The following is a 26,678-nucleotide window of genomic DNA, read 5'->3' as shown; positions in this document are numbered from 1 at the left end:
TCTCGGCCTTGCACAAGATTGACGTCATATTTTTTTTAAGTAGTCCGAGCGATGCAGCTCATTCCTCTCTGCCTAAAGTTGTGCCGGCGATAATCAGGTGCTAGTTTCCATTTTTCATCAAAAATGGGCAAAAGCCTGAATCTCAGCACTTTATTGGGCGCTAAATGGATGCTAATTGGGTGATGATGTGCCGAAAGTCTAGCCCAATTTCTTTAAGTGATTACTTTTCTGTTGCATTTTCATAGATTCGGCTAACATCTTGGAGAAAGATGCAATTAAATCTGTAATCGCGGAAGGTGACATCAACAATGACAAGATGGAAGCATACATCTTCATACCTAACAATGCTTTCAGTAAGGATATTTCTCATTATACGAAACAGTTTTAGTTCATGTGTGTAAAATAAGTGGAAAAAAAAGACTTGCAATCAGAATTTACCATAATCAGTAGAAGTGCATTGACTTGGTACTGCAAGCTGAGATATGGGCCGGAATTCTAACCTAAAGAACGGGTGGGTTTGGAGTCTGGGGGCAGTTAAATTGTTAAAAATGGGATTCCCAATCTGATCCCTTCTCCAACCCATCCAGTTCTGGTTTTAACAGAGGCAGAATGGCAGGGGTGAGGTGGGGGTGTGTGGGGGGGTAGGGTGGGGGTGGGGTGGGAGTTTGTGGGGGTGGGGATTTGTGGGGGTGTGTGGGTGTGGGGTGGGGGTGTGCGGGGTGTGGGGTGTGTGGGGGTGGTGGTGTGTGGGGGGTGGGGTGGGGGTGTGTGGGGGGTGGGGGTGGGGTGAGGGTGTGTGGGGGTTGGGGGTGGGGTGAGGGTGTGTGGGGGTTGGGGGTGGGGTGGGGGTCTGTGGGGGGTGGGGGTGGGGGTGTGTGGGGGGTGGGGGTGGGGGTGGGGGTGTGTGGGGGTTGGGGATGGGGTGAGGGTGTGTGGGGGGTGGGGGTGGGGTGGGGGTCTGTGGGGGGTGGGGGTGGGGGTGTGTGGGGGGTGGGGGTGGGGGTGGGGGTGTGTGGGGGGTGGGGGTGGGATGGGGGTTGGAGGTGGGGTAGGGATGGGGTGTGGGGGGTGGGGTGGGGGGTATGTGGGGGCGGGGTGGGGGTGGGGTGGGGGTGTGTGGGGGCGGGGTGGGGGTGGGGTGGGGGGTGGTGGGGGTTGGGTGGGGGTGTGTGGGGGGTGGGGGTGGGGGTGTGTGGGGGGTGGGGGTGGGGGTGGGGGTGTGTGGGGGGTGGGGGTGGGATGGGGGTTGGAGGTGGGGTAGGGATGGGGTGTGGGGGGTGGGGTGGGGGGTATGTGGGGGCGGGGTGGGGGTGGGGTGGGGGTGTGTGGGGGTGGGGTGGGGGGTGGTGGGGGTGGGGTGGGGGGTGGGGTGGGGTGGGGGTGTGTGGGGTGGGGGTGGGGTGGGGGTGTGTGGGGGTGGGGTGGAGGGTGTGTGGTGTTGGGGTGGGGGTGGGGTGGTGGTGTGTGGGGGTGGGGTGGGGGGTGGTGGGGGTGGGGTGGGGTGGGGGGTGGTGGGGGTGGGGTGGGGGTGTGTGGGGTTGGGGTGGGGGTGGGGTGGGGGTGTGTGGGGGGAGGGCGGGCAGCCCAGGAGGTGGGATGTCAATTGAAATATTATAATGAAGCTGGAATCCTTTTTTTGACCTCCATTTTATTTTTAACTGCAAATGGCCATGTTTCACACAATTCGTGAAACCTAGCAATTAAAGCAAGACGAGTTGATGGCTCCAGGAGGCAAGTGCCTTTCTACCTACCTCCTGGATCCAGGCTCCCTGCCATACCTGTCATGTATTTAACGATCTTGCAATGACATAGTCATGTAACTGTAACTCCTGTGCACTGTACCTGTACTCTAGAAATGCACATCCTGACCACAGGGGGTGAACTTGCGGGAGACACTCCTCACCTGGGTTTCCAGGTATAAAAGGGGAGGTCCCAACCTGGGTCCATACTCCTTGGTCCTGGCAATAAAGGTGAAGGTCACAGGGTGACCATGTCTGATATATCCATGCCTCGTGTGAGTTTGTAGTAAGGTGCAGGGACACTATAATACCCATCCCCCGGGATCGGAGGCCCCCCCCCCCCCCGCCACGGATCACCACCCCCAGCCGTCCCCCACCACATTGATATTGCTGAGGCTGGCCATGATCCTCTGGTGGCCAGCCCCGATCTTCTCTTCACTCAGCCTGATCATCCTGAACCTCTCTCCCCCTCCACCAATCGTCTGCTCGACCCTCCCAATCCTTCCCCGGCTCAATCCTCTCGCCCTCACCCCCATCTCTGCCCAACAGCATGGCCCGATCCCCGATCACTGGCCGACCCCCTACTCCCCGGTCCTTTCCCCAGCCTGATCTGCAGTCCTCTCTCACCCCCAAATCGTCTGCCCGGTGCCTGACCACCGGTCTGATAATTCGTATGAATATACATCATAAACAAAAAGTGGTGGCCCAAAGTTTTGTTTATTGGCCTGGGTTAGATAAAGATTTAGAAGTATTAGTAGGTAAGTGTATTATCTGTCAACACTGCAGGGCCATGCCAGCTAAAACACCACTGCAAACATGGACTTGGCCAACGAGACCATTCCAAAGAATATATATAGATTTTTGCAATCTTTCACTGTAGGATCTAAACAATTCCTTATTCTTGTCAAAAGCTCCCAAATTACTGACTTAACTCATTGTCACATCCATGTTGCCGTCTTAGCTTCATAGCCATGAATCATTCCCAATAATCTTGAATTGATTTTCAATGACTCAAAATGGCTTTCCACAAGCTCTTTTTGTTAGTTCTACACTGTTCACTACTCACGCCAAAAATGGTACAGCCAGACTATAATTCGGGAATATCTTCTTGCTGAGTGGGAATATCCCATAAGAACATAAGAACATAAGAATTAGGAACAGGAGTAGGCCATCTAGCCCCTCGAGCCTGCTCCGCCATTCAATAAGATCATGGCTGGTCTGGCCGTGGACTCAGCTCCACTTACCCGCCTGCTCACCGTAACTCTTAATTCCCTCATTGGTTAAAAATCTATCTATCTGTGACTTGAATTCATTCAATGAGCTCACCTCAACTGCTTCCTTGGGCAGGGAATTCCACAGATTCACAACCCTCTGGGAGAAGAAATTCCTTCTCAACTCGGTTTTAAATTGGCTCCCCTGTATTTTGAGGCTGTGCCCCCTAGTTCTAGTCTTCCCTACCAGTGGAAACAACCTCTCTGCCTCTCTTGTCTATCCCTTTCATTATTTTAAATGTTTCTATAAGATCACCCCTCATCCTTCTGAACTCCAACGAGTAAAGACCCAGTCTACTCAATCTATCATCATAAGGTAACCCCCTCATCTCCAGAATCAGCCTAGTGAATCGTCTCTGTACCCCCTCCAAAGCTAGTATATCCTTCCTGAAGTAAGGTGACCAAAACTGCACGCAGTACTCCAGGTGCGGCCTCACCAATACCCTGTACAGTTGCAGCAGGACCTCCCTGCTTTTGTACTCCATCCCTCTCGCAATGAAGGCCAACATTCCATTCGACTTCCCGATTACCTGCTGCACCTGCAAACTAACTTTTTGGGATTCATGCACAAGGACCCCCAGGTCCCTCTGCACCGCAGCATGTTGTAATTTCTCCCCATTCAAATAGTATTCCCTTTTTTAATTTTTTTTCCCAAGGTGGATGACCTCACACTTTCCGACATTGTATTCCATCTGCCAAACCTTAGCCCATTCGCTTAACCTATCCAAATCTCTTTGCAGCCTCTCTGTGTCCTCTACACAACCCGCTTTCCCACTAATCTTTGTGTCATCTGCAAATTTTGTTACACTACACTCTGTCCCCTCTTCCAGGTCATCTATGTATATTGTAAACAGTTGTGGTCCCAGCACCGATCCCTGTGGCACACCACGAACCACTGATTTCCAACCTGAAAAGGACCCATTTATCCTGACTCTCTGCTTTCTGTTAGCCAGCCAATTCTCTATCCATGCTAATACATTTCCTCTCACTCCGCGTACCTTTATCTTCTGCAGTAACCTTTTGTGTGGTACCTTATTGAATGCCTTTTGGAAATCTAAATATACCACATCCATCGGTACACCTCTATCCACCATGCTCGTTATATCCTCAAAGAATTCCAGTAAATTAGTTAAACATGATTTCCCCTTCATGAATCCATGTTGCGTCTGCTTGATTGCACTATTGCTATCTATATGTCCCGCTATTTCTTCCTTAATGATAGTTTCAAGCATTTTCCCCACTACAGATGTTAAACTAACCGGCCTATAGTTACCTGCCTTTTGTCTGCCCCCTTTTTTAAACAGAGGTGTTCATTAGCTGCTTTCCAATCCGCTGGTACTTCCCCAGAGTCCAGAGAATTTTGGTAGATTATAACGAATGCATCTGCTATAACTTCCGCCATCTCTTTTAATACCCTGGGATGCATTTCATCAGGACCAGGGGACTTGTCTACCTTGAGTCCCATTAGCCTGTCCAGCACTATCCCCCTAGTGATAGTGATTGTCTCAAGGTCCTCCCTTCTCACATTCCTGTGACCAGCACTTTTTGGCATGGTTTTTGTGTCTTCCACTGTGAAGACCGAAGCAAAATAATTATTTAAGGTCTCAGCCATTTCCACATTTCCCATTATTAAATCCCCCTTCTCATCTTCTAAGGGACCAACATTACTTTAATCACTCTTTTCCATTTTATATATCGGTAAAAGCTTTTACTATCTGTTTTTATGTTTTGCACAAGTTTACCCTCGTAATCCCCACTTGCATTTGTCTTCAAAAGGAAATTGAACCAAAATTTCTTCATGAAGAAAATCCCATCCTCATTTGTAATGTATTTGCTTCATGGGTTTTTTGCTTAAGAATTTATAGCAACACTTTGCTATTAAGAATTAGTTGGTTTATTCATAAAGATTTAACAAGCACACTACACATTACCAATTCATCAACTCGGCTCACAACTGCATACCTCATCGTGGATGACCTAGAACCAACTGACTGGGGTTTTATTGGGTCTTGTGAACATCATCTGACTGGCTAAGCTACTCACAATGCAACAGTTCTACAACTATTTTAAAACATAACTTTAAATCAAGTGTCCCCTTTTGGTAAGGGCACTAGAACCCACAAATTTTGAAATTAACTGGGAACTTTGCCAATCAAATTAAAATTCTGTTCCCGGGGGTGATGATGCACTCCAATCCCTCTGGTGCCCAGCACGAGCGTACCGGTGGACACCAATTGTTCCATCTCCAGGGACGCCCTGACACAAACGTAGCCACGGAAGAGAGACAGGCAGTTGAGCCGAACAACCCCCTCGACTGCCCGCTGCCTGGACCAGTTAATGGCCACCATGACCAGGTCCAGGAGCAGTCCTACGAGGAGGCCCTCCAATCTGCCCGCTCCCCTCCGCACCAGGTGCCCAAAGATCAGGAGCGCAACAGCTCTACAAACTTGTGAGCATAATCACATGTGCATACATTACAGTCCACAAAAGGCCATCTTAGAAACTGTGGTTTTAGGTTGGGACCTGGCATACCTTTGCAAAGGTTCCATCAGATTCCCATCAAATTTACAGTTTGACTTCAATGGAAATATAAACAGGGAGTGAAATCCAGAAAGTTCTTGAAAACTCAATAATGTATGTTACCCATAAAAGTCTGCAAAGTGACTTATTTTGGCATATTTTGAATTGACATTATTCAAATTGCACACGTTAAGCAATATCAAGTGTTGAAAGGAGACCTTTGATGATTAATTTGAAAAATAGTCTGTTTAATCCCGGTTGCTCATTATTATTTCTTGATTCAATTATAGCTTTCTGTTTTGTTTCTTATCCTACATTTAGAGGATGATGCTTACTTTGGATTTGTGCTCTATAAGGATGCCTCATTCTTTCCAACTCTTAAAAAGAAAGCCAGTACTGTGTTGAAGACTCAAGTAATATCTGGTACTGTCTCTGGACACACTGGTAAACTTAAAAAACCAGTAACAATAAGATTAAGAAAAAAGGTAAGATAATTATAAACTACCATGGCAGGGAATGCAAAAAAAAAGTAGTGGCACAAATAACAGTGCAAATTAGAGTGCTTTTCATCTGGCTTAGAAGTGAGCTTTTTGCACAGAAGTGGAGTAAACGAGTTGGGGGAGAAATTCACTCTCACCCCGTTTGTGGTCCTAATTTTTAAAAGTTTGAAAAGCTAGTGTCAAGCGCTAACGATTTCAAACTTTAAAAATTTGCCTTTGTGTTCCAAGAAGGAAATTGAACGCTAAGTTAAGCACTCCACTTCCTTCTTGCAGCCCAATCGGCAGCAGGTGAGGCATACAGTGCTGCCGTGTTCGGGTCATCACTGCAGGCTCTGCAAAATAAAGAGTACCTACCTGGACCACCAAGGCAGGAACTCGGGAAGGAAACTGGAAGAAAAATGTTTGTTTTAAAAGCTTCCCTCTGCCACCTCGCCTTTAAGCATCGCCCTTGAAGCGACTGCCGCCTGATGCACACCTCCCGCAGCTGCTGGTGTTTTTGCCCAATTTCAGGTCTGGGGTGCTACTGGGGCGACGTGCACACCGATGATATCATGATCTCCAGGTGAAGGAGATCGGGGCACAACGCCGAAGCGACGACGCAAAGCTCCCGCTAGATATGGCGAGAGTCGATGTCAATGCTGCGCCATTTGCGAAGGCACCCAATTTCGCCCTCGTTGACATTAAACAGAATTCTTCACTGGTCGTCAAATGTTATATTTTATTCAAAGATTTGCATTTATTTAGCGCCTTTCATGACCTCAGGATGTTCCAAAGCATTTTACAGCAATGAAGTAGTTTTGAAGTGCAGTTACTGTTGCAATGTAGGGGAACACAGCACTCATTTGCAAACAGTTAGCTCCCACAAACAGCAATGTGATATTGGCCAGATAATCTTTTCGTGATGTTGATTGAGGGATACATATTGGTCAGGACACCAGGGATAACTCTCCTGCTCTTCTTTGAAATCATGCCATGGGATCTTTTACATCCACTTGAGAGAGCATGCAGCTGTTTAATGTCTCATCTGAAACACGGAACCTCTAACAGAACAGCACTCCCTCAGTATTGCACTGGAGTATCAGCCTAGATTTTTGTACTCCAGTCTCTGGAGTGGGACTTGAATCCACAACCTTCTGACTCAGACAGTGATAGTGGAGTGTTCCCTTATTGTCACTGGTTGTTGAAAATTTGTGACTCCTTTTGTGTGTGTATGCATATCCACTAGATTTGCCACTGGATTTGCCACTGGATTTGGCTTTCCCAGTTTCGAGTGCTGATGATACTCATGTTTCTAACTGAATATTCACAAAATATATGACAATTGTGCTGTGAAACAACATTTTCACAGATATTCATCAGTTTTTGCTGTTAGGAAATCATTCCAACGCTGTGTTTTGTCACAAGAATTGCCAAAATACTTTTGTGTCAAATGTCAATTTAGGTCAGTGGTAACACTCTCACCTGAGTTCAAATCCCACTCCAGGATTGAAGCACATAATCTAGATTTTAATCTCAGTATTGAGGGTGTGCTGTAGTTCCAGGGTTGCAATCTTTCAGTTGAGACTTTAAACCGAGGCCCCATCTACCTGTTCAGGTGGATGCAAAAGATTCTGGTGTTCTAACCAATATTCATCCCTCAACCATCAAAATAGGTTAAATGGTCATTCATCTCATTACTCATTGTATGACCTTCCAATGCGCAGATTGGCTGTTGTGTTTTGTCTGAAATATAACTGTGACTGCAGGTCAAAAGTAATTCATTTGTTGTTTATCACTTTGGGACAGGTGTGAAATGAGCTAGAGGGTCAAACAGGGCTGCGTCATCGCCCCAACCCTCTTCTCAATCTTTCTCGCGACTATGCTCCACCTCACAGTCAACAAGCTCCCCGCTGGAGTGGAACGAAACTATAGAACCAGTGGGAACCTGTTCAACCTGCGCCATCTCCAGGCCAGGTCCAAGACCACCCCAACCTCTGTCGTCGAGCTACAGTACGCGGACGACGCCTGCGTCTGCGCCCATACAGAGGCTGAACTCCAGGACATAGTCAAGGTATTTACTGAGGCGTACGAAAGCATGGGTCTTACTCTAAAAATCCACAAGACAAAGGTCTTCCACCATCCTGTCCTCACTGCACAGCACTGCCCCCCAGTCATCAAGATCCATGGCGTGGCCCTGGACAACGTGGACCACTTCCCATATCTTGGGAGCCTCCTATCAACAAGAGCAGGCATCGACGACGAAATCCAACACCGCCTCCAGTGCGCCAGTGCAGCCTTCGGCCGCCTGAGGAAAAGAGTGTTTGAAAACCATGCCCTTAAAACTGCCATCAAGCTCATGGTCTACAGGGCTGTAGTAATTCCCGCCCTCCTGTATGGCTCAGAGACAGGGACCATGTACAGCAGACATCTCAAGTTGCTGGAGAAATATCACCAACGATGCCTCCGCAAGATCCGACAAATACCCTGGGAGGACAGACACACCAACATCAGCATCCTTGTCCAGGCTAACATCTCCAGCATTGAAGCACTGACCACACTTGATCAGCTCCGCTGGGCAGGGCACATAGTTCGCATGCCAGACACGAGATTCCCAAAGCAAGTGCCCTACTTGGATCTCCTTCACGGAAAATGAGCCAAAGGTGGGCAGCGGAAACACTACAAGGACACCTCCAGACACCTGGGAGTCCCTGGCCCAAGACTGCCCTAAGTGGAATAAGTGCATCCGAGAGGATGCTGAGCAACTTGAGTCTCATCGCCGAGAGCATGCAGAAATTAAGCGCAGACAGCGGAAAGAGCGTGCGGCAAACCAGTCCCACCCACCCCTTCCCTTAATGACTATCTGTCCCAACTGTGACATAGTCTGTGGCTCTTGTATTGGACTGTTCAGCCACCAAAGAACTCACTTCAGGAGTGGAAACAAGTCTTCCTCGATTCCGAGGGACTGCCCATGATAATGATGAGAAATGCAAACTCTTTCTTATACTTTATCAAAATAACTTGATTAGAATTTTAATCAACTGCTTGACCCTGGCATTTATTGTCTAACAATACAGCTACCCATATGTGGTTGAATATATGGTATTCTAGCCATTTCTTCCTGCAGGAAATCAGTAAACGTGGTTGGAGATTGTGGCAGAATGTGCCTCGAACCCACTTTTTGCTGTCAGTCCCAGTTCAGCAAGGAACGTGGGAAATGTTGGCTTGTGTATCCTTTTTTTAATGACATTAATAAATTGGCTAAAGTAAAACAGTATTTTACAGAGATATCTCCAGGGTGTTATGTTATTTAATTTATAAACTAATACTTTGCATTAAATTTCTTTTTCTTCTCAGTGACTATTAGCTTTATGTAGCCTTCATTTTAGAAATCTAGGCTTGTATTTCCTTGAGTAAGAAGATTGAGGAGTGATCTGATCAAGGTGTTTAAAATGTTAAAAGGATTCGATAGGGTAGGTACAGAGAAACTATTTCCTCTGGTGGGGGAATCAAGAACAAGGGGTTGGAATCCTACAGTTAGAGCTGAGCCATTTAGGAGGGAAATCAGGAAGCACTTTGGGTAGTATAAGCATAGAAACATAGAAACATAGAAAATAGGTGCAGGAGTAGGCCATTCGGCCCTTCTAGCCTGCACCGCCATTCAATGAGTTCATGGCTGAACATGCAACTTCAGTACCCCATTCCTGCTTTCTCATCATACCCCTTGATTCCCCTAGTAGTAAGGACTTCATCTAACTCCTTTTTGAATATATTTAGTGAATTGGCCTCAACAACGTTCTGTGGTAGAGAATTCCACAGGTTCACCACTCTCTGGGTGAAGAAATTCCTCCTCATCTCGGTCCTAAATGGCTTACCCCTTATCCTTAGACTGTGTCCCCTGGTTCTGGACTTCCCCAACATTGGGAACATTCTTCCTGCATCTAACCTGTCTAACCCCGTCAGAATTTTAAACGTTTCTATGAGGTCCCCTCTCATTCTTCTGAACTCCAGTGAATACAAGCCCAGTTGATCCAGTCTTTCTTGATATGTCAGTCCCGCCATCCCGGGAATCAGTCTGGTGAACCTTCGCTGCACTCCCTCAATAGCAAGAATGTCCTTCCTCAGGTTAGGAGACCAAAACTGTACACAATACTCCAGGTGTGGCCTCACCAAGGCCCTGTACAACTGTAGCAACACCTCCCTGCCCCTGTACTCAAATCCCCTCGCTATGAAGGCCAAAATGCCATTTGCTTTCTTAACCGCCTGCTGTACCTGCATGCCAACCTTCAATGACTGATGTACCATGACACCCAGGTCTCGTTGCACCTCCCCTTTTCCTAATCTGTCACCATTCAGATAATAGTCTGTCTCTCTGTTTTTACCACCAAAGTGGATAACCTCACATTTATCCACATTATACTTCATCTGCCATGCATTTGCCCACTCACCTAACCTATCCAAGTCACTCTGCAGCCTCATAGCATCCTCCTCGCAGCTCACACTGCCACCCAACTTAGTGTCATCCGCAAATTTGGAGATACTACATTTAATCCCCTCGTCTAAATCATTAATATACAGTGTAAACAGCTGGGGCCCCAGCACAGAACCTTGCGGTACCCCACTAGTCACTGCCTGCCATTCTGAAAAGTACCCATTTACTCCTACTCTTTGCTTCCTGTCTGACAACCAGTTCTCAATCCATGTCAGCACACTACCCCCAATCCCATGTGCTTTAACTTTACACATTAATCTCTTGTGTGGGACCTTATCGAAAGCCTTCTGAAAGTCCAAATATACCACATCAACTGGTTCTCCCTTGTCCACTCTACTGGAACCAGCCTGGAATTCTTTCCCACAAAAGTCTGTGGTTGCTGGGACATTTGGAGCTATCAGGATTGAGGTTGGTAGATTGTTGTGAGGTAAATATATGTAGGGATATGGAGCTAAGGTGGGTAAATGGGGCTAAGGTACAGATCAGCCATGATCTCGTTAAATGGCGGAGCAGGCATAAGGGTCTGAATTCCTGTTCCAATGAATTTACTTAATACCTTATCACGTCTCTCAGGATAACACTTCACATGCAACAAAGTACTTTTAAGTACAGTCACTGATGCTGTGTAGATAAACATGCATTATAGGATTTCATTTGAAAGGAGGCTTTTGATGCATAGCAAACTTTTCCTTCTGCTGGCCAAGAACAGTGAAACACTCATCAAGGACACCGAGGCAGTCAGGACCCGCTGGAAGGAGCACTTCGAAGATCTCCTCAATTGAGACTCTGCCTTTGACTCGAGTGTTCTCGACTGCATCCCGCAGCATGCTACCCGCCACCACCTCAGTGAAACCCCAACACTGCACGAGGTAGAAAAAGTCATAAAACAGCTTAAAAACAACAACGCTATGGGTGCGGACAGAATACCTGCTGAGGCACTGAGGTATGGCAGAGAGGCACTGCTGGTGTGAATACATGACCTCATCGCTCTCATCTGGAGGGAGGAAAGGATGCCGGGAGATCTGAGAGATGCAGTGATCGTGACCATCTTTAAAAAAGGGGACAAGTCCAACTGCGGCAACTACAGAGGAATCTCCCTGCTATCAGCCACTGGGAAAGCCATCTCTAGAGTCCTCCTCAACCGTCTTCTCCCTGTGGCCGAGGAGTTCCTCCCGGAGTCACAGTGCGGATTTCGTCCCCTCTGGGGCACAACAGACATGATTTTTGCAGCGCGACAGCTGCAGGAAAAATGCAGGGAACAGAGCCAGCCCTTATATATGGCCTTCTTCGACCTTACAAAGGCCTTTGACACTGGCAACCGCGAGGGTCTATGGAGCGTCCTCCTCCGTTTCGGATGTCCCCAAAAGTTCGTCACCATCATCCGCCTGCTCCACAACGACATGCAGGCCGTGATTCTTACCAACGGATCCATCACAGACCCAATTCCCATCCGGACAGGGGTCAAACAGGGCTGCGTCATCGCCCCAACCATCTTCTCAATCTTCCTCGCTGCCATGCTCCACCTCACAGTCAACAAGCTCGCCGCTGGAGTGGAACTAAACTACAGAAGCAGTGGGAACCTGTTCAACCTGCGCCGTCTCCAGATCAGGTCCAAGACCACCCCAACCTCTGTCGTCGAGCTACAGTATGCGGATGATGCCTGTGTCTGTGCACATACAGAGGCTGAACTCCAGGACATAGTCGACGTATTTACTGAGGCGTACAAAAGCAAGGGCCTTACGCTAAACATCAGTAAGACAAAGGTCCTCCACCAGCCTGTCCTCGCTGCACAGCACTGACCCCCAGTCATCAAGATCCACGGCCCAGCCCTGGACAACGTGGACCACTTCCCATATCTCGGGAGCCTCCTATCAACAAGAGCAGGCATCGACGACGAGATCCAACACCGCCTCCAGCGCGCCAGTGCAGCCTTCGGCCGCTTGAGGAAAAGAGTGTTTAAAGACCAGGCCCTCAAAACTGCCACCAAGCTCATGGTCTACAGGGCTGTAGTAATACCCGCCTTCCTGTATGGCTCAGAGACATGGACCATGTACAGTAGACACCTCAAGTCGCTGGAGAAATATTACCAACAATGTCTTCGCAAGATCCTACAAATCTCCTGGGAGTACATAGAAACATAGAAACATAGAAACATAGAAAATAGGTGCAGGAGCAAGCCATTCAGCCCTTCTAGCCTGCACCACCATTCAATGAGTTCATGGCTGAACATGAAACTTCAGTACCCCTTCCTGCTTTCTCGCCATAACCCTTGATCCCCCGAGTAGTAAGGACTTCATCTAACTCCCTTTTGAATATATTTAGTGAATTGGCCTCAACTACTTTCTGTGGTTCAGACGCACAAACATCAGCGTCCTTGTCCAGGCCAACATCCCCAGCATTGAAGCACTGACCACACTTGATCAGCTCCGCTGGGCAGGGCCACATTGTCCACATGCCAGACACGAGACTCCCAAAGCAAGCGCTCTACTCGGAGCTCCTTCACGGCAAATGAGCCAAAGGTGGGCAGAGGAAATGTTACAAGGACACCCTCAAAGCCTCCCTGATAAAGTGCGGCATCCCCAGACACCTGGGAGTCCCTGGCCCAAGATCGCCCTAAGTGGAGGCAGTGCATCCGGGAGGGCGCTGAGCACCTCGAGTCTCAATGCCGAGAGCATGCAGAAACCAAACACAGGCAGCGGAAAGAGCGTGCGGCAAACCAGTTCTACCCACCCCTTCCCTCAACGACTAACATAGAAACATAGACATAGAAAATAGGTGCAGGAGTAGGCCATTCGGCCCTTCGAGCCTGCACCGCCATTCAATGAGTTCATGGCTGAACATGCAACTTCAGTACCCCATTCCTGCTTTCTCACCTGTGACAGGGACTGTGGTTCTCGTATTGGACAGTTCAGTCACCTAAGAACTCACTTCAGGAGTGGAAGCAAGTCTTCCTCGACTCCGAGGAACTGCCTATGATGATGACTTTTCCCTCAACTTGGGTTTATGAAAATGAAGTAGCAATTTTTCTTTTAAAATTCCTTTGTTTCTCTGCTGCTCCTAGTTGTACCAAAATTCACAATGGCACCATAGGCAGTATCCTTGTAATGTTGGATTTCAGGTACAAAAACAAAATACTGCGCAAGATGGAAATCAAAATAAAAACAGAAAATGCTGGAAATGGTCAGCATGTCAGGCAGCATCTGTGGAGCGAGAAACAGAGTTAATGTTTCAGGTCAGTGATCATCATCGACCTGAAACTTTAACTGTGTTTCTCTCTCCACAGATGTTGCTTGACCTATCGAGTATTTCCAGCAGTTTCTGTTTTCATTTGTGTTTCAGGTACATTTGGCAAAGTTTTTCTCTGTGAGCTGGTTGTGGTGAAATTGTAAACCCACAGTCCCTGTAAACACATTTGGTGTTTTGCTCTACCTAGCTCACAGAGAAACTCTCTCATTGTTGAGGCAATGCAGATAGGATTTGACTCTAAATCTGCATCCTGTTTGCTCATCCAAACTTGATAATGCTTCACGTTGACCCTTGGAGTGTAAAAGAATTCCTTTCTCAATATTGACATTAATTCCCTGGATGAAATTAACAATATAAATAAAATAAAGAGAGTTTGTATTCCAGGAAGACTGCAGAAAAGCTGTCTCTAGATCTGAATACCAGTTTTTCTTTAATTGCAGGCCCTAAATGATGGATTTTTCTTAGAAAGTTATAAATGTGCCTACTGGAATTATTCCGTTTCACAATGGCTGACAGATGGATGTGATCCCGTGAACGAATCTAAAAATGAAACATATTTTTCATGCTCCTGTCAACATCTGACTAGCTTTGCAGTTCTCATGGTGAGAAGTCATTATCTTCAACTTTATTTTGTAACTAATAAGAACCGAGTAGTAATAATAGTACTGTGCTAAGGTGGGGCCATGCAGATCGCAAGTAACACATGCTCATCCACTTACCTGAAAGATTACACATAGACACATATGGTCATTTTGCATCATGTCAAGAACTGAGCATGGGATACGTTTCCTTTGTTCTTAGGTCCCAACTGCATATATTTTCATTATCTGAGCTATGTGTGCTCCTTATGTGAAGCCAATAATACATGCATCAGAGGGTCAGTGCCACAGACAGTGATTGCCATCATTTCAATTGTAGCTATATTATGCGTAAGTACTTTGTGTGCTTGCTATTCCATGAAAATAATTCAAGTTCACTCTAGTATGGAAGTGCCTTTGGTCCTCTCGCTGTGGCAGCAGTACTGCTAGTGGAAGGTAGCACATCCGCTGTGGACTTTTAACACGACCTAACAGGGGTGGGGGGGGTGTGGGGGGTGCTGCTCACTGGCACTTTGATGATTAGGGCTAGTCATTTGGTGCTCCACAAATTGCAAGACAGTTACGGGGGAAATTAGTAAAATCACAGGCGATTGTGAGGGATGCTTTCATTGCAGTTCCAATTAATGTTTCCCCTCACCATCACTTAAGAACATAAGAACATAAGAAATAGGAGCAGGAGTGTACCATTTAGCCCCTCGAGCCTGCTCCACCATTTAATTCCACAGATTTACAATCCCCTGAGAGAAGAAATTCCTCCTCATTTCAGTTTTAAATGGGCGCCCCCTTATTCTGAGACTATGGGCACAATTTTCTCCAATCCCTTTTTTTGGCACACTTACCATAAATGCGGCGACTTTGCGCGCTGGAAACGGCGCCAGAAAAAGTGGCACCATCCTGCCCGCTCTGCCGAGTCTCCAGTGTCCCAGCATGGCGTTAGCTAGTGAAGTGGCGGGCGGAGCAACAGGCCAGCGCAGAAAGTACTGCCGGCAACTGCGCGCATGCGCAGTGAAGTCTGCGCGCATGCTCCGCACTCCCAGCGTGTCCTGTGGGCTGTGAGCAGGACCCGATGTTCACAGCCCCTATCCCCGGCCGAAGGGATGCCCCAATCTTCGCCGCACCCTATCCCTGGCCGAGTGGCCTCCCGCACCAGCCGGCCAGCCCGCTGACTTCCTGGGCTGAGGTCGGAATCCAGTTTTATTTTTTATTTATTGATGGTTGCGCTTGAGCGTTTTGATTGCGGGGGGAGGAGGAGAGTTTTGGGGGGGAGAAAGAGTGTTTTGATGGGGGGTGGGGGGGGGACTTTAAAAAAAAACTTGATTCTGTCATAAAGGTAGGACTTTTATTTTTTATTTGTTATTGATTGATTGCTTATTACTTTTTGTGGTTTGTTTAGTGCTTTACAGACTTGGTGCAGGTCCTCAGCTTCCTTCTATTTTTTATTTGTTATTGAATGTTTATTTTTGTGCTTTGTTTAGTGCTTTGTAAGTCTTGGTGCTTTAAATGTACTAACCTGCGCCGATTTCTTAACTGCCCGTAATGATTTTCAGAGCTGACCGCATACGCTGACCTAAGTCGATTTGGAGTAAATTTTAGCTAGCCAAAGTGGCATAAATTGCCAAAACTGGCGTAAGTATCTGGGAATGCCCCCTTTTGAAAAAATAACTGAACTAAAAATAATCGTACTTAACTGACTTACTCTGGAGCAAATTTTTTGGGAAAAATGGCATTTTTTAACTTAGGCCAGAAAAAACAACTTACTCCAAAAAAATTGATGCAAGTCATGGCCAAAATTGGGCCCTATGCCCCTAGTTTTAGTTTCCCTTATGAGTGGAAATATCCTCTCTGCATCCACCTTGTCGAGCCCCCTCATTATCTTATATGTTTCGATAAGATCATCATTCATTCTTCTGAACTCCAATAGGCCCAATCAACTCAACTTATCTTCATAAGTCAACGCCCCCATCTCAGGAATCAACCGAGTGAACCTTCTCTGAACAGCCTCCAATGCAAGTATATCCTTCCTTAAATATGGAAACCAAAACTGTACGCAGTACTCCAGGTGTGGCCTCGCCAATACCCTGTACAGTTGTAGCAGGACTTCTCTGCTTTTATACTCTATCCCCCTTGCAATAAAGGCCAACATTCCACTTGCCTTCCTGATTACTTGCTGTACCTGCATACTAACTTTTTGTGTTTCATGCACAAGGACCCTCAGGTCCCTCTGTACTGCAGCACTTTGCCATTTAAATTATAATTTGCTTTTCTATTTTTTCTGACAAAGTGGATATCCTCTCATTTTCCCACATTATATTTTTCAATTTTAATCAGCAGCACAATGGCACTGTTTAAAATAAGAATTTGAATGATTAAAGTGTCAGTCAGCAGAATGTATCTTTCTCAGATATGCAGCTATTACAATAACCAACTGCAAGCTTTGAAGTCCACGGAAAGGAAATGTGGGCATAACAGATGGCTGATCCACAACAACCGTTTACCATCACTGCTGAAAATGAAAATCTACCCCATTGAGTAAAATCAGAGCATGGAACTGTGTGCCAAATATTTCACTCTCAGCATAACTTCTTCTAGTGGTCAACAAGCTATGTCTGCCATTTTATAGCATAGTTCTGGATTATGAGATCATTACAGTTAGTTCAGGTGCCTGCCTGGGGTCTTCTAGGTAACAAGTATCCCATTTCCTGTTTGTTAAGGTACTGAACCATTATTGTGGCTATGTGCTGATTGTGTCCTCGATCAGGTCAACATCCCCAGCATCGAAGCACTGACCACACTCGACCAGCTCTGTTGGGCAGCCCACATTGTTCGCATGCCTGACACAAGACTCCCAAAGCAAGCACGCTACTCGGAACTCTTAAACACAAGCGAGCCCCAGATGGGTAGAGGAAACATTTCAAGGACACCCTCAAAACCTCCTTGCTAAAATGCAACATCCCCACCGACACCTGCGAGTCCCTGGCCAAAGCCCACCCTAAGTGGAGGAAGAGCATCCAGGAGGGTGCTGAGCAGCTCGATTCTCGTCGCCAAAAGCATGTAGAAAGCAAGTGCAGGCAGCGGAGGGAGCGTGTGGCAAACCAGACTCCCCACCCACCCTTTCATTCAACGATTGTCTGTCCCACCTGTGACAGAGACTATAATTCCCGTATTGGACTGTTCAGTCGCCTTAGAACTCACTTTTAGAGTGGAAGCAAGTCTGCCTCGATTCCAAGGGATTGCCTATGATAATGATGATGATGATGATGATGATGATGAGGTATCTTAATTCTTGGTAGTCCGTCATATCCAACAAAGATGTTGATGTGCTAATCATCAATGGCATGAGTCTTCAAGTGGCTGTATAGGCCAATTCTGGTTGCAGATAGTCTCTTGCACACCAGACAAGGGAAGTTCGATGTGCCTGATGCTGACAGTACTGCCACCTGATGTCGTCTATCTCTAGTGTCCCGCAGGCATTGACATCGGCTTTCTTCGAAGGTCTGGCAGGCAATCCTCGTGACGGTTCGCCACTGGATTTTATTAGCTGCTGTATTCTTGAAGTCCTTTGGTCGGATGCCACAGTACTGGAGGTTAGCCTCGATACAATCTTTGTAGCGCTTGCGGGGGCGCCCCTGGTGTCTTCGGCCTTCACAGAGCTCGCCGTGTAGAAGCTGACGAGGGATCCTTGACTCATCCATGCGGATGACATGTCCAGCCCACCGGAACTGGGCTCACCTGATCATCACCTCGATGCTAGTTGATTGTACTCTCTCCAGAACCTCAAAGTTTGACACCCGGTCTTGCCAGCGTATGTGGTGTATAGATCCGAGACTGCGCATATGGAAAGCTTCCAACTTTTTGATGTGATGCCTGTAGGGTGTCCAGGTCTCACATCCATAAAGGAGAGATGAGTGAACGACTGCTCTATACACCAACAGTTTAGTTGACAGTTAATTGTTTACCACGTTAAACTGCTCTTTATTAGATGTAGCAACATTCCTATTTGGTCAATAAATTAATAATTTTTTTCTCATATAAAGGTCTTTCAGATCTTAATAATCACAAGTTAGGGTATTTCTCCATACAGTTCTGAAGGAGTTGGAAATTAGTATAAAACAGTTGTTCAATCTAGCAATTCTCAATTGTCCAGTAGCACCATGGTTATGTTACTGGTCTTGTAATACAGAGGCCTAGATTAATGGTCCAGAGTACTTGGATTTAAATCCCACCACGCCAGCTGGGGAATTTAAATTCAGTTAATTAAATAAATCTGGAATAGAAAGCTAGTATTAGTAATGGTGATCGTGAAACTACTGTTGAAAAGCCCATTTGGTTCACAGCAATGTGGCTGACTCCTAACTGCTCTAGCAAAAACCGCTGTGAAAAACAATAATAAGAACAAAACTGGACAGACCACCCAGCATCGAACTAGGCACCGGCTTCGGACATACCAACGGCACACCCAGCCCAGTCGACCTTTCAAGGTTCTCCTCATTAACATCAAGGGACTTGTCAAAATTGGGAGAGCTGTCCCACAGACGAGTAAAGCAACAGCCTGCCATAATCAAACTCACAGAATCTTATCTTTCAGCCAATATCCCAGACATCACCATCACCAGAGGTAGCGGCACAGTGGTATACAGTCGGGAGGGAGTGCCCTGTGAGTCCTCAACATTGTCTCTAGACCCCATAAAGTCTCATGGCATCAGGTCAAATATGGGCAAGGAAACTGCCTGATGATTACCATCCTGATCAGGCCTCCCTCAGCTAATGAATCAGGACTCCTCCATGCTGAACACCACTTGGAAGAAGCACTGAGGGTAGCAAGGGCACAGAATTTACTCAGGGTGGGGGACCAAAAATGGCTCGGTAGCACCACAACTGACCGAGCTGGCGAGTCCTGAAGGATATAACTGCCAGACTGGGTCTGCGGCAGGTGGTGAGAGAACCCACTAGGGGGAAAACCTATTTGACCTCGTCCTCACCAATCTACCTGTCACAGATGCATCTGTCCATGACCGTATTGGTAGGAGTGACCACCACACAGTCATTGTGGAGATCAAGTCCCATCTTCACACTGAGGACACCCTCCATCATGTGTGGCACTACCACTGTGCTAAATGGCATAGATTCAGAACAGATCTAGCAGCTCAAAACTGGGCATCCATGAGGTGCTGTGGGCCATCAGCAGCAGAAGAATTGTCTTCCGCTACAATCGGTAACCTCATGGCCCAGCATATCCCTCACTCTACCATTACCTTTATGCCAGGGGACCAACCCTGGTTCAATGAGAAATACAGAAGAGCTCGCCAAGAGCTGCAGCAGGTGTACCTAAAAATGAGGTGCAATTATGGGAAGCTGCAACACATGCATGCTAAACAACGGAAGCAGCAAGCTATAGACTAGAGTTAGGTGATCCCACAACCAGTGGGATCAGATCAACTCCCTGTAGTCCTGCCACACCCAGTCATGAATGGCAGTGGACAATTAAACATTTAACAGGAGGAGGAGGCTCCATGAACATCCCCATAATGAGTGCAAAAGCCAATCTTCAGCCAGAGGTGCCTCCTCCTGAGGTCCCCAACACAAAAACAAGACTTTAGCCAATTCGATACACTCCATGTGATATCAAGAAGCAGCTGAACACACCGGATACAGCAAAGGCTATGGGGCCCGACTAAATTCTGCTATTTTGCTGAAGATTTATGCTCCAGAACTAGCCTCGTCTCTAGCCAAGCTGTTCCAGTACAGCTACAACACTGGCATCCAGCCAACAATATGGAAAACTGCCCAGGTATGTCCTGTCCACAAAAAGCAGGACAAATCCAATCCAGCCAATTACAACCCAATCAGTCTGCTCTCAACCATCAGCTAAGTGATGGAAGATGTTGTGTACAGTGCTGTCAAGCAGCACTTACTCACAATCATAGGCAGTCCCTCGAAATCGAGGAAGACTTTCTTCCACTCTAAAAATGAGTTCTCAGGTGACTGTACAGTCCAATACGGGAATTACAGTCTTTGTCACAGGTGGGACAGACAGTCATTGAAAGAAAGGGTGGGTGGGCAGTCTCGTTTGCCGCTCACTCCTTCTGTTGTCAATGCTTGTTTTCTGCATGCTGTCAGCGGCGAGACTCGAGGTGTTCAGCGCCCTAACGGATGCTGTTCCTTCACTGAGGGCGGTCTTGGGCCAAGGATTCCCAGGTGCCAGTCAGGATGCTGTATATCAAGGAGGCTTTGTGGGTGTCCTTGAAATGTTTCCTCTGCCCACCTGGGGCTTGCTTGCCGTGTAGGAATTTTGAATAGAGCGCTTGCTTTGGAAGTATCGTGTCAGGCATGCAGATGCTGTGGCCCGCCCAGCAGAGCTGGTTGAGTGTGGTCAGTGCTTTGATGTTGGGGATGTTGGCCTGATTGAGAACACTGACGTTGGTGCGTCGATCCTCCCAGTGGATTTTCAGGATCTTGCGGAGACAGCATTGGTGGTAATTCTCCAGTGCTTTAGGAAAGTCTTCGCTAGAATCCTCCTCAATCGTTTTCTCCCTGTGGCTGAAGAGCTCCTTCCAGAGTCGCAATTTGGATTCCGTCTACTGAGGAGTACAACGGACATGATCTTCACCACGCGACAACTACAAGAGAAATGCAGGGAACAGCACCAACCCTTGTACATGGCCTTCTTTGACCTCATAAAGGCCTTTGACACAGTCAACCTCAAGGGACTCCATTTTGGCTGCCCCCAAAAGTTTGTCACCATCCTCCGCCTGCTCCACAACGACATTCAAGCCATGATCCTGACAAACGGATCCACCACAGACCCAATCCACGTCCAGACCGGCGTCATTGCGCCAACGCTCTACTCACAAAAAACCTGCTTACTGCTGCTCAGTTTGGGTTCTGCCAGGCACACTTGCTCCAGACCTCATTACAGTCTAGGTCTAAACATGGACAAAAGAGCTGAATTCTAGTGGTGAGTTGAGAGTGACTGCCCTGAACATTAAGGCAGCATTTAACCGAGTGTGACATCAAGAAGCCCTAGTTGAAGTTAATGGGAATCAGGGGAGAACTTTCCACTGGCTGGAGTCATATCTGGCACAAAGGAAAATGATTGTGGTTGTTGGAGGTCAATCATCTCAGCCCCAGAACATCGCTGCAGGTGTTCCTCAGGGCAGTGATCGAGGCCCAACAATCTTCAGCTGCTTCATCAATGACTTTCCCACCATCATAAGGTCAGAAGTGGGGATGTTCACTGATGATTGCACAGTGCCCAGTTCCATTTGCAACTCCTCAGATAATGCAGCAGTCAGTGCCCACATGCAGCAAGACCTAGATAACATTCAGGCTTGGGCTGATAAGTGCCAAGTAACCTTTGTGACACACAAGTGGCAGGCAATGACCAACTCCAACAAGAGAGCATCTAAGCACCGGCCATTGACATTCATTACCATCGCCGAATCCCCCCACCATCAATATCCTGGGGATCACCATTGGCCAGAAACTTAACTGGACCAGCCACATAAATACTGTGGCGACAAGAGCAGGCCAGAGTCTGGGTATTCTGCGGCGAGTGTCTCACCTCCTACTTCCCAAAGCCTTTCCACCATCTATAAAGTCAGGAGTGTGAAGCCATACTCTCCACTTACCTGGATGAGTGCAGCTCCAACAACACTCAAGAAGCTTGACACCATCCAGGACAAATTAGCCCGCTTGATTGGAACCCCATCCACCATCTTAAACGTTCACTCCCTCCACCACCGGCACACCGTGGCTGCAGTGTGTATCAGCTAGAAGATGCACTGCAGCAACTCTCCAAGGCTTCTACAGCACCTCTCAAACCTGTGACATCTACCACCTAGAAGGACAAGGGTAGCAAACGCATTGGAACACCATCACCTGCAAGTGCCCCTCCAAGTCACACACCATCCTGACTTAGAAGTATATTGCTGTTCCTTCATCATTCCTGGATCAAAATCCTGGAACTCCCTCCCTAACAGCACTTTGGAGTACCTTCACAAGATGGACTGCAGCGGTTCAAGAAGGCAGCTAACCACCATCTTCTCAAGGGCAATTAGGGATGGGCAATAAATGCTGGCCTTGCCAGCGACGCCCACATCCCAGGAATGAATAAAAGAAAATTTAATTTGGTCTCACGTATCGATTGCTTTGACTGTTATGATAGTTAGTAATGAACTGCTAGTTTGAGGATAAGAATTAATTTTATTTAATTTTATTTAATTTTCCTTCCAGACTGTTAAGGCTAATACTTTACAATATTTAGACACAATTTCATATATTGGATGTGCATTATCCATTCTGGGATTACTGGCAACAATTATTGCACCAATATGGATGAAGTAAGGAACTTTAAATAATTTTTATTATTCACGTGAAATATGGATTGTCGTCGATAGAGAAATTTGTAATAAACAATATATGAGCAGCATAACCAGCTCACTAGAATTATTGTGGTCAATTTTGAAGTGACCGCTTCATCGGGTGGGATGGGTGATGGGGAGAGGCATGAACCATTTTCATAGTTGGGCCTCGTGAATTCCATCGGAAAACTGCTCAATTTTTGGTGCCACTTGCCAATTGAGAATGGCGGGAAATCCGGTGACTCCTCCTCAGAGCCCAGCCAGGCTAGGTAAATAAAGTGGATGTGATCAAGATTTGCTCATTGGGGGTGGGTGGATTTTTGTTGCCCCTCCTGATCCCACAATAATCATTTAAAAACCATCTTCTTACTGTTTACTGTGCAGCTTGCAATAGTCTTTATGGACCACTTGTTAGACCATTGAATGGGTGGGGCATGTTTGGTGGACACTCAGCCCATTGGTACTTGAAAATTCAATTGCAATCCTATTAACATTATAGAACCCCGATTTGGATGGACTTTTGGATGTTCTGCCTGTTTCTGGTAGGAGCCTGACCTGCCCATTTCAAGGCTCCTACCAAATTGGTAGTGAGCTGGATGTCAGTGGGAATAGGGCTCTAAGTGACGTGAAAATCGCCCCCATTAGGAATTATAACACTGGTTCCACAATACACAAGTGGAGCTGGACCTCAGTGTAACATATCACTTTAGTAAATGTACCACTGTAACGAGCAGTCTCAGCTGTTCTTGGGTATGCCAGCTTGTAATGTATAAAAATGGCATGACGAAGAGTTAAAAATAACCTTAATTTAAATTTTTGTGGGTATGTCTTCTATTATTTCATGGAAGGGGACCCTCATGGATCCTTCTGCCTTCCCAGCTAACTGAAATCAAATGAAGATGAAGGGGCCAACTTTCCTTCCCTCGTGACTGGACATTAGTCAGGTGGAGCACACCCAAAATGTGCTCTGACTGACATTACCTGAACACACCTGGATTTCCGGGTTCAGGTCATTAGCCTAAGCCAGATGTTCCCCTGCCCTTTGTGCCTGGAAGCAGAGGCAGAAATCCTTACAGGTAATGGTTGCTGTTCCTTTGCCATGCTGTCTGAAAACAGCAGCCAGAAGACCTTGAGGGCAATCATGATTTCCAGCACCTGTAAAGAACAGGCATTTGTAAAGGAAGGTACCTCCTTCATATTGCCTACCCCTTTCAGATTCTCTGATCTGAAAGGAACTGGCAGCATGGTCTAAATCTCATATGTCCTCTTTTGTCTCACTTGCATGGCACATGTGCGCTTCGCCCTATTCACCCTCCCGGATTCCCAGGAAATTCCAGGACAACATAAAAGGTGCAGGGATCCAGTATGACAGAGAAAGATGACATTAAACTTTTTCTACCTTTTTGCCAAACATTTTGAAATCAGAAAAATAGAAAAATGCCTAACAAGACAATTTCTTGAGCACAAACTAATTCATTTCATTTTAAATCAAGGGAGTATCGTACCTCTGTGAATGGAAAACTTCAAATAAATCTATCAGTTGCACTTCTCGGGGTATACATCACCTTTTTATCTGGTGCAATAAGCAGTAGCTGGGCAAATGCTCCACCTGAAAAGAGTAATACACCAAATTCGAAGACCACCTCAAGTACAAATCCCTTCTGTACGGCATCAACATGGTTTTTACATTTCTTCCTTCTGGCTTCCTTTGCATGGATGTGTGTGCAGGGAATTGCATTGTATAGTTCGTATAATCGTCTTATTCAACAAATGGAGAGAAGCTATTTCGCTGCAGTGTCAGCAGGTGTAGCATGGGGTAAGTAGCTGATGCACCACTTTCATGTTAATTATATAACAGCTAAAAATGAGCATTTAGATGTAATTAGACTTCAGATTTGAAGGATCCAAAATGTTTGGCAATGGAATCTGGTTTAAATTTGAATAAAGAGTTAACTTCTAAAGTTTCTCTATCATTGACAGTTGGATCGAGGTACTAAGATAAATGATCAAAATGAATGGACCGAAAATCACGGACTGTGAGCTTGCCCTGTACCCTTCAGCTCAAAATATTTTTGCCCACAAAGTTGCTGAAAGTGCGAGCTGATAAAGGTGTAGCAAGGGAAACAAGGCAACTGGGACCTGAGTGATTCTCAGCAAAGTCTCTGTTTCTGAATCAGGATATAATGATTTACAGAATGATACAGCACAGAAGGAGAGCATCCGATCCATCGTGCTTGTGCTTGCTCTTTGATAGAGCTACAGCGCTGTAAATGTTTTTCCTCCAAGTTTTTATCCAATTCTCTTTTAAATCTGCTTCAACCACACTTTCCAGCAGTGCATTCCAGCTCACAACAACTCGCTGTGTAAGGAAATGTTTCCTCATGTCACTTCTGACTCTTTTACCTTAAACCTCTGTCCTCTGATAACTGACCCTTCTGCCACTGGAAACAGTTTCTTCTCATTTACTCTAATAAAACCATTCATGATTTTGAACACCTCTATCAAATCTCCTCTTAACCTTCGCTGTTCTGAAGCGAACAACTCCAACACTCCACATTACTGATGTCCCCCATCCCTGATCCCATTCTAGTAAATCTCCTCTGCATCCGCTCCAAGACCTTCACATTCTTCGTAAAGTGTGGTGCCCAGAATTGGACACAATACTCCAACTGGGGCCTAACCAGTATTTTGTAAAGGTTTAGCATAACATCTGTTGTACATTATGCCACTATTCAGAAAGCTAAGGATCCCATATACTTTTTTAACAGCCTTCTCAACTTATCCTGCGACCTTCAAAGATCTGTGTACTTACACCCCCAGGTCTCTCTGTTCCAGCACCTCCTTTAAAATTGTACCATTTTGGTAATATTGGCTCTCTTCATTCTTCCTACGAAAATATATCGCTTCACACTTCTCTGTTAAATTTCATTTGCCATATCATCTGTAAACTTTGAAATTATGCCCAGTATACCCAAGTCCAGGTGATTAATATATATATAATAAAATTCATTATTATATATCTGGTGAGTTAGTAATGCTGCACCAATGAACTGATCCCTAACCTTCTCTCTTACAATTAATGAAAGAAAGACTTGCATTTATATAGCACCTTTCACAACCACCAGAGATCTCAAAATGCTTTACAGCCAATGAAGTACTTTTGAAGTAATGCTGTAATGTGGGAATTACAATTAATTATGCATTAACACACATTGCTTTTGTTATAACATGCTCTGAGTAATTTTGCTGCTTACTCAGAGAGAATTAATGGCTTTCCACAATTGCTCAGTATGTAAATAATCAGCAATGTGATTGTGATTGCACCAGTTTTAACCCTGCACGTTCTAACTCAGAGGCAACAACTCTAAGCCAAAGGTTCTTACAATTTAGTAGTTGGTGTATAACATGTGTTTATTTAGAAAACCGTTTATTTAGAAAACATAGAAAATAGGTGCAGGAGTAGGCCATTCGGCCCTTCGAGCCTGTACCACCATTCAATAAGATCATGGCTGATCATTCCCTCAGTACCCCTTTCCTGCTTTTTCTCCAGACCCCTTGATCCCATTAACCATAAGGGCCATATCTAACTCCCTCTTGAATATATCCAATGAACTGGCATCAACAACTCTCTGCGGCAGGGAATTCTACAGGTTAACAACTCTCTGAGTGAAGAAATTTCTCCTCATCTCAGTCCTAAATGGCCTACCCCTTATCCTAAGACTGTGTCCCCTGGTTCTGGACTTCCCCAACATCGGGAACATTCTACCCGCATCTAACCTGTCCCGTCCCGTTCGAATCTTGTATGTTTCTATGAGATCCCCTCTCATCCTTCTAAACTCCAGTGTATAAAGGCCCAGTTGATCCAGTCTCTCCTCATATGTCAGTCCAGCCATCCCTAGAATCAGTCTGGTGAACTTTCCCTGCACTCTCTCAATAGCAAGAATGTCCTTCTTCAGATTAGGAGACCAAAACTGA

At 46.2% G+C, this 26,678-nt stretch overlaps 1 protein-coding gene across 1 annotated transcript in view; it reads left to right on the top strand.

The window, feature by feature from the left end:
• Positions 1-26,678, top strand: part of LOC139266315 (adhesion G-protein coupled receptor G7-like) — a 108,535-nt gene that overhangs the window by 67,598 nt on the left and 14,259 nt on the right. The window contains exons 7-11 of the mRNA XM_070884136.1: positions 266-353; positions 5,852-6,015; positions 14,185-14,346; positions 22,576-22,682; positions 24,197-24,519. Coding sequence (XP_070740237.1) covers positions 266-353; positions 5,852-6,015; positions 14,185-14,346; positions 22,576-22,682; positions 24,197-24,519 — 844 coding nt within the window. The remainder of the gene's footprint in view (positions 1-265; positions 354-5,851; positions 6,016-14,184; positions 14,347-22,575; positions 22,683-24,196; positions 24,520-26,678) is intronic.

Source organism: Pristiophorus japonicus, chromosome 6 (assembly GCF_044704955.1).
Source record: "Pristiophorus japonicus isolate sPriJap1 chromosome 6, sPriJap1.hap1, whole genome shotgun sequence".
In the NCBI taxonomy this organism is placed as follows: Eukaryota; Metazoa; Chordata; class Chondrichthyes; family Pristiophoridae; genus Pristiophorus; species Pristiophorus japonicus.
Note: the sequence above shows the minus strand (reverse complement) of the source record. Positions and strands in the feature narration are given on the sequence as shown.